The sequence below is a fragment of the Xyrauchen texanus genome, chromosome 6, assembly GCF_025860055.1.
Source record: "Xyrauchen texanus isolate HMW12.3.18 chromosome 6, RBS_HiC_50CHRs, whole genome shotgun sequence".
NCBI lineage: Eukaryota > Metazoa > Chordata > Actinopteri > Cypriniformes > Catostomidae > Xyrauchen > Xyrauchen texanus.
Genome location: NC_068281.1, coordinates 27229998 through 27238791, shown reverse-complemented (window position 1 = coordinate 27238791; position 8794 = coordinate 27229998). Strand labels below are relative to the sequence as shown.

At 36.8% G+C, this 8794-nt stretch overlaps 1 protein-coding gene across 2 annotated transcripts; it reads left to right on the top strand.

Annotated features, from left to right (window-relative positions):
* The first annotated feature begins 1146 nt into the window (after positions 1 to 1146).
* LOC127645240 (Golgi reassembly-stacking protein 1-like) lies at positions 1147 to 8685 on the top strand. Of its 2 annotated transcripts, none has more exons than XM_052128792.1 (9): positions 1147 to 1324; positions 2628 to 2708; positions 3720 to 3923; positions 4036 to 4122; positions 4236 to 4366; positions 5029 to 5170; positions 6211 to 6301; positions 6453 to 6578; positions 6685 to 8685. In XM_052128792.1, the coding sequence occupies exons 1-9, from the start codon at positions 1262 to 1264 to the stop codon at positions 7128 to 7130; spliced, it is 1371 nt and encodes a 456-aa protein (XP_051984752.1). In that variant the 5' UTR covers positions 1147 to 1261; the 3' UTR covers positions 7131 to 8685. The 2 variants fall into 2 exon arrangements, with proteins under 2 accessions (XP_051984752.1, XP_051984751.1); XM_052128791.1 differs by having other exon boundaries at positions 4209 to 4366.
* Positions 8686 to 8794: the final 109 nt, after the last annotated feature.

Sequence of the window (8794 nt, the reverse complement as noted above, 5' to 3'; positions counted from 1 at the left end):
TGTGAGTATTTGTAATTAGTTACTTTACACCCCTGTTCATACTCCATATTAAAATGTAAATAATTGCTGTTTAGGGTTCCTAGTTGTTCTCAACCAGGACTCAAAGAGGCCTGAAAATCATTTAATGATATCAACAAAACACTTTATTCCAAATACAAGTTTTTTTCTTATTCATAGCACAAAAAGAAAAGAGAACAAAACAAAAATAAAAACTATTAAGCACAGAATCTTAAATGAAGTACTACCTTCTGTATGTGTGAGCATCATACCTGTCAACACTCCCGTTTTTCCTGGGAGTCTCCCTTATTTCACACCCACCTTCCGACCCCCTCCCATTTTGTTATTTCTCCTGGGAAACTCCCGTAATCTGAATGGCCCAAACCTCATTATATGAATAATCACATCAATATATTATTCCAAGGTTGTGCAGTTGCCAGGTCTTGTATGAAACGCATCCTACTCACACAATCGACACATCATACAAATTTCAACCTATTTGTGACCTCAACCTGGGAACCTACAACCCAGTTGTGCTGTTGATATCTGCGCAGGTAGTGGAGGAGGGAAGTTGAATCAAGCATCACTGGTAGATGGGAGAAGTCTCAGGTGGTGCTCCGGGGGGAAAAACTAAATATAATATAAAATATTTACATTTAACAACAGCTGGACAGAAGAATTTAATTTCATATCTCAAAGCCATATCAACAATTCCCACTCCTTTTGCAAAGTGTATCGCACTGATTTTAATATCGGACACGGTGGGAAAAATGACATTTTGTACAATGGCACAATTTGTATGTATTTAGCCTGCCTCTGCCCCATTTTGTTACCCAAATATTCACAAAAGTAGAGGAGCAGAACATGTAGAGTGGCCCTCAATATCTTCTGAGAGACACAGGGGTCCTCACAGAAATAATGAATAGTCTGAGAAGTTTCTAAATACGATTTCATTTCCTGCTAAATAAGAGTTACACTGGCAGTCAAGACTGAGACTGAGGTTGGATTTAGATGTAAAAGTGATTTTAGGTGACAAACCTAAAAGAACAGATCTCTCGAGCGCCACAGTCGCCAGCAGCAGGACAAGCTTTGTATTGAATCTTTGACAACTTGGCATCATGTTCGATTGCTCTCGTCTGCCTCCACGCACGCAGGACGGTCGACATGTCTGCGATGTGATGAGTAATCTCTGTCTGGGGCTTTAGTTTCTGATAGCGAAACATTACAATATTTCAAAACATTAAGGCATTCAAGATTTAGATCAATGGGCTTAACGCAGAGCAGCGGTGCACCTGAGGGCGGAACAGAGGGCTATCATGTTCATGGGGTAAATAACTTCAGTTTTCTGGCTTTGGTTTTGACAACGAGCAGCTTTGCTTGCTAGCCATCGTTTCAATGAGAAAGTTATCATGTCCGCATAGCCGTAGACTTTGACATATTTTTAAAGAGAATACAGAGTCTATCAGACTTGTGCTGAAAGGATTGCTTTGAAAACTTCAGATTTAGTTAAACTGTGTCAGTTTTCGAATAATAAATCCACGAAATCTGCTACTCAAAGCGGCAACAACGTAAACATATATCTGACAGCTCATTGTCTATTACAGCGTTCAAGATTTCTCGCTCAACGCTAGCATGTTATACCTCAGTCTTTACTGTTTCAAAGTGCTTTAGTATAATGTGTACTTTCCTAAGTCGTGCTTTGTTAATCACTGTAGGGAAAATATATTTGGAAAGAGCATTTGGATATATAAGCACAGCAGCCACGTCACTGAAGAAAGAATGAAGCCGCAGGGAGAGAGGAACAATATTCTAGTCCCACAGATATTTATTATTTTGGGTAACACATTATTACCCAGTGAATGTCATTAAAGGAATAGTTCACCCAAAAATGGAAAATATATCATAATTTTCTGACCTTCATGCCATCCCAGATGTGTATGACTTTCTTCTGCAGAACACAAACAAAGATTTGTAGAAGAACATCTCGGCTCTATATGTCCATTCAATGCAAGTGAATAGTGACCAGAACTTTGAAGCTCAAAAAAGCACATAAATTCAGCATAAGTTATCCACAAGACACCAGTGGTTAAATTCATGTCTGAAGCGATATGATAGTATGTGTGAAAAACAGATCAATATTTAAGTCATTTTTTATTATAAATTCATCTTCCTGCTGAGTTGGTGGCGATATTCATGCAGAATGCAAAATAACAAAAACAAAAGAAGAAAAAAATTATGGCTTAAATATTGATCTGTTTCTCACCCACACGTATCATATTGCTTCTGAAGACCTGGATTTAACCACAAGAGTCGTATGGATTACTTTATACTGCCTTAATTGTTTTTTTGGAGCTTCAAAGTTCTGGCGTCCATATTTGTGGTGCTAAACACAAACCATCTTCGTTTTTGTTCAGCAGAAGAAAGAAAGTCTTACACATCTGGGACGGCATGAGTATATGATGAGATCATTAGAATTTTTGGGTTACATTTTCCTTTAAACTCCCTACTAGTATGCACAATAATTTGAAGCACTGACGAGAAGGAGTGTAGATTTATTTAAAAAGTTTAAAGAAAAAATAATTTCATGAATGTAAATGTACCCTACAGTGATTTACTCTTTTTTTTCACAGATTCAAGAGAACTCACCTGCAGAGAGGGCTGGTCTGGAGCCCTTTTTTGATTTCATCATATCCATTGGCAATAATCGTCTTGTACGTTTGATTTGTAAAAATATTTTTTTCTTGTGATGTGGAATTTGTGTACAGTAATTCAGACATTTACTTTGACACACAAAACATATGGCGCCAGAGGTTATCTGTAATCAGCAACATGCAATCAGCAGGCCCAGATGGAATCTGCTAATCTTACATTTATGCATTTGGCAGATGCTTTTATCCAAAGCGACTTACAGTGCACTAATTACAGGGACAATCCCCCAGGAGCAACCTGGAGTTAAGTGCCTTGCTCAAGGACACAATGGTGGTGGCAGTGGGGATCGAACCAGCGACCTTATGATTAACTGTTATGTACTTTAGCCCACTATGCCACCACCACTCAACATAATCTTTCTGCATTTTCAGTACCAGTTTTGAGCGAAAATCTGCAGAATACTTCAAAAGGGATTTAAACAAACAAACATTTTTAGGAGAATATCTCAGCTCTGTAGGTCCATAAAATACAAGTGAATGGTTACCAGAACTTGAAGGTCCAAATATCACAAAGGCAGTAATCCATACAACTCCAGTGATTTAATTAATGTCTTCTGAAATGATCCAATTGGTTTTAGGTGAGAACAGACTAAAATGTAATTCCTTTACCACTATAAATCTTGACAGCCGTCTCCTTGGCCATTGTGATTTCAAGCTCAATTACACTTCCTAGCGCCGTCTAGCACTTTCGCATGTGTCAGCACTAAGAAGTATAGTATACTAAGAATTATATTTTGGTCTGTTCTCACCCAAAACGTGCATTGTGAGGACAAACAGAGCTGAAATATTCTTCGAAAAATATTTGTTTGTGTTCTGCAGAAAAAAAGAAAATCATACACACCTGGCATGGCAAGAATTGTTATTTTTGGGTGAACTATGCCTTTAGTAAATAAACATGCAAGGGGTGGGGAATGCATAGAACTTTTGAAAATAAAATGTTGCAATCAATCAACAATGTTACTTTGATAATGAGGAATTAATGACCATTCTATTCCTGATTTGCGGTCTAAACAGAACCAGGAGAATGATATGCTGAAGGACCTCCTCAAGGCTAATGTGGAGAAACCGGTGAAAATGGAGATATATTGTACAAAGACTATGAGGGTGCGGGAATTGGAGGTGGTTCCTAGTAACATGTGGGGGGGCCAGGGACTTCTGGGCGCCAGTGTCCGCTTCTGCAGCTTTCAAGGAGCCAATGAAAATGTCTGGCATGTTCTAGTAAGTCATCTTTGTATTTAGGGTATGTAGTTTGTTTCCTTTAAATACTTTGGCTCCTTCAAAATCAGACCATCCTCTATTCTTTGTATAGTTATTTTGCCTTAATTTTTAGGATGTGGAACCAAATTCACCTGCAGCATTGGCCGGACTCAAGGAACATGCAGATTTTATTGTCGGAGCTGACCAAGTTTTGCAAGATGTAAGGAGGGAATTATTTATATTTATGAATGCTTGATTTTTATTTGCAGAGGGAAAAAAGATTTATTAAAGTGATATTCTTTACAGTCAAGAAATGGTTTAATTCCCCAACAGTCAGAGGACTTCTTCTCCCTTATTGAAGCCCACGAGGGGAAGCCATTGAAGCTCCTGGTCTATAATACAGAGACGGATAAATGCAGGGAGGTGGTTGTCACACCAAATGGTGCCTGGGGGGGAGAAGGCAGGTAATAACCCTGTTAAAAAAAGGATACCTTATTACATGGCTGTCCTGTATCCTCAATTCTAAATTCACCAATGGCGCCATCTAGCAGTCGAATACTTCTGAATTAGAACCGCATATCTGGAGATTAAGTGATATCATACTAGTGATATATATATTGCGAGTGATCTTTTCTACTTCTTATATCACTCTGTGATATATAAAATTAAGATAAAAAGTACATTTCAATGCAAATTAATATTCCATGTCCATTTATTTATTTATTTGGCAAGTAGTCTTGTAATAAGCAGAATAATGATCAGTCAGATGGTCATTGTTTGCAATGTAAACACTGACACAAAGTGGATGTGGAATTTAGCTGTTTTTAGAGACTTAGTGATTTGTTATTATTTCTTAATAACATAATTTCAACACAAATCAATATTTTACATGCAGTCAAATATGTATTTGGTTGGTAGCCGTGTAATAAGCAGGATAATTTACAATCGGACAGTAATTTTTGGAAAATAACAAGGTTTATTTTGGTATAACAACTGGTTGAATGTACATTATCCTTTACTTAGTGAAGTCCTGACCTAGCCTTCACTATGCATTTCTTGAGTAATAATTCTCAAAACTGCCTCCTCCAGAGCATTTGTTAAACTTTATTTGGTTTTGCCTCCATAGTCTTGGTTGTGGCATTGGATATGGCTACTTGCACCGAATCCCAGCACGACCTGACAGCCCAAAATCTGAAAATGTCAGTCCTCAGATTTCTCCTGTGGCTGGGACCCAAGAGCAAGAATTGCCCACAAATGGATTCACAGAGGTAGTTTCTTTTGTAGGGTTGCAACAACTAATCAATAATTATCGATAATGGAAATCATCTACAACTAATTTCATTATCAATTAGTTGGATATTTGCGGTAAGCACAGTGAAGCCCTGTCATTGACGTCACTTTACAGACCAGTGAAAAATGTGTTGCATGATGAAACTCATTTGAAAGACAACAGAGACAAGTTGAAACAGAACAAACATGACCCAAGTTGTCCAGAGCACAAGAGCACTTTATAAACACTTCAAAGAAGATCATAATAAGCATAACGTTTTTGAGGACTGGTTTCTGCATCAGGTAGCCTACGTTGACACAGGGCGTGTGCTGTTTAATACGTGAGTTGTTTCTCTCCAGCGCATCACTCACATGTTGTGAATTCAAAATAAAGTGTGTACTTCACAAAACAGTTTGTTTTTACCACAAGCGAGTATCCGTTAAACTTTGATAAGTGAACGAGCTCATACATTCGCATCAGTCAAACTGATCGCAGTGGAGAAAGGGAGCGTAATCATTTGGATTAATCCGTGCACCATCAAAACACGATTTCAGTTTTTAGGATTTTTTGTCACACTCCAGTACTTTTTGTTAAGTTTTACAAGTAAAGGAAAGGAATTTGCATATGTCCCGAAAGTAATAATAATTATTATAATAATAATAATACATTCAAATGTAACAATTCATGATTTAGGCTTTGTTCAAAGTTTTATGAGAGTAAAGAATCGTGAATTCAGTTCTGTAAATCGAACCAAATGCTTACGCTCTTTATCATTTCTTTTTTTGTTTTTTTTTGTTATTATATTTTAATATTTAGTTTATCAGATTAATCGATTTAATCAAAGGAATAACCGAAGATTAATTGATTATCAAAATAATCGTTAGTTGCTGCCATATGTGTATTCGGAAAGACTGTGATGTCTTGTGAATTAAATGTAGATTAATAAATTAGTATGTGTATTAGCATGTTTGGTTTTGCTTTAGGTTAGAATGTTTGGTAGATAATTTGTAGCAGTGTAACTGAAATGTATATCTTTAGGTGTCCCTATTGGCAGCATCTGGTCAGACGGGGAGTGGCTTGGATCTTGAAACGCCACTGCCAACACCTATTCAGAGAGTCATGGATCCTTGTAAGGCATTCAAATATATGCTCCATCTATTTCCCTTTATTTATTTTAGGCTGCTTGTTTTAGGCTCTTTTTGTTAAACATGTTCTGTAGAAGAAGAATCATGAAAAGACATTGTAATGTACCAGAGCAATATTTCCTCCATGTTTCTTAGATCAGTCTGAAGTGGCTATGATGAATTCAGAGGTGTCAGACACTGCAGACCGACTGGACCTATCTGTTTCCTCCATTGACATGACAAACACATCCCTGGCTGTTCGAGACGACATTGGCATATCAGGTAAGGCAGCCTTAATATTTTTAGGTGAAGTTGACCAACAGAATTCAATCTGGGAAATCATTAAATTGAGTACATGAAAAATGCAAACACATTTCTCATTTGGCAGAAGAGCTACAAGACAATGAGGTTCCTTACCGGGACTCTGAGGAGCAGATTACAGAGGAAGAATCTTCACCACCACCTTCAGATATTCATCTCTCACACCCTCAATTCCCAAATACTCCACTTGATTATAACATGCCAAATGACATGTCATCTTTGATGAATTCTTCAATCCCATCTTTTGACTCTTCTGTGCCTCCTATAGACAACTCTTCTCTGCTCATTGACCCCACAGCCCTTCACTTTGAGTCTTCTGCCCTGCCTGCAGAACATCCCTTAAAACCCAATGTGTCCTCACCTTTTCCCTCAGAAACTGATCAGGGCTATTCTGATGAGCAACAGTCTTTGAAATGTAGCTTAGTTGAGAGCGGAACGGAAACAGTTTCCTCTGAACTGTTGTGTCTAGATTCCCATAGTGCAGAAATCAAAGACGAAGCTGCTTTTCAGTAGTGTCACTACTACCAAGTACCATGTTGTATCATGTTTGTGAAATTGCTTAACGATCATTGGGTGAGTGTTTTTTATTGGCTTTGTTACTGTTAAAATCAGGTCTTGGATTTATGTGTTTTTTGAACTGAACTTTTAGGGTGCAGTTCAGCATACTTTTTATTTGACATTTGCGTGCATGTAGTCAGGATGCTTGTAGGTTATTTGAATATGAGTAAGCCATTGTTTTACAATTTGTAGATCATAATTTAGAAGATAGTATTTTATGTAACTAAGTTGGAACCTTTTCTACAGCCTGTTAGATTAAACTACACATTCTTCTGTTGGTTTTATACCCAACAAATGGTTTGGTAGCAGCATACGAAAACCTTAACTTAAATTACAGTTTGATAAATATTTGTAGTGTCATTAAGCTACTACACAATCATTCATGCACTGCTGTCTTAAACTCAGCACTCAGTGTAGATCATCTCCTGTATATTTAGCTAATGCCCCATATCAGTGCCCCAGAATCTGCTCAGAGGAGCTATAGAATACTGTAACAGAATGGATATATTGCATATGGACTAATTTTGTCTAGGTATGGCATTACATTATTTTGGCTTTGTTACATTTAGTCATTTATGTTTTAGAAGGATCCTTATTTTGCTTTTATTGCTTTTTCCCGTGTTGCGGAAATGTTTAAGGAAAGTCCAATTTTTAATTCTGGACAAAGGTTTTGTATTTGTTTAGTGTTGCAAACCAAAATCTTTCTCTACTGGCTAATTAGAGTTTGAAAGTTATTTTAATATTTTTGTGATTTTAGAATCTTTTCATCACAAATATTTAATTGGAGTGTTTGATACTTAGTCTTCATCTGTATTGGAGAGATTGATTGAATGTGCTTTAGGTTGTGAAGAGTAATGTTGTATTTATGCTTAACATATTGGTTGCCTGGCTAGGAAGTCAGAATATAACAATGAACACTGAAATAAATCAACACTAGAGAAATGTTGTCATAGTAAACTATGCTTTGACTTTATATTGAGGATAGACTATCGTGGTTTATTTATGATTGGTCATTTATTGATCTATGCAAATGTTGAAATAATGCCAGTGGTATTGATGCAATATTTTGACTGAGTTTAATCACTACTGCCACATTTACCAAGAGTAGTGTCATACCTAGGTGACTATTTTTTATTAGCTTCGGTGAAGGGAAGAGCTAGTTGAGAGAATATCTTGAAGTTCTTTAACAAATTATGAAATGGTTTCAGCAGTGAGTGAACACTTAATGTAAGAGTCTATATATAAGTGAATCCAGCAAATACTGAACACAACACCATCATGGTACATCATGAGGGAGAGGGGACAATGTTGTTTTGATTTTTCCTTTCTTTTTAAAATGTAGAATAATTGTTCTTCCTAGTGTGAACACAAATGTATATTTTTATTTAAGCTTATGAGGAGATTGTGTAAACACAGAAAACTGTCTACTTAAACTATTGTTGGGGGTTTGGGGAAAATATAAAATTGCATAACACTGGAACCATACACGGAAATAAAATCCGAAATAGGTCAGCAAATATTGTTTGAGTTTTTCTTTTTCTGGTGTACTGTGGTTTTGAAGGATAATGACGAAATGGCATTGATTCGTGAATGAGAGGGATATTTGGGGAATAAAAAGG

Excerpts from the sequence above, each read along its gene's own strand:
- LOC127645240 (XM_052128791.1), top strand. The coding sequence starts at position 1,262 with ATGGGCTTAACGCAGAGCAGCGGTGCACCTGAGGGCGGAACAGAGGGC. Across the intron at positions 4,367-5,028 it reads GCCTGGGGGGGAGAAGGCAG|TCTTGGTTGTGGCATTGGAT; the intron begins GTAATAACCCTG and ends TTGCCTCCATAG. Across the intron at positions 6,302-6,452 it reads TCAGAGAGTCATGGATCCTT|ATCAGTCTGAAGTGGCTATG; the intron begins GTAAGGCATTCA and ends CATGTTTCTTAG.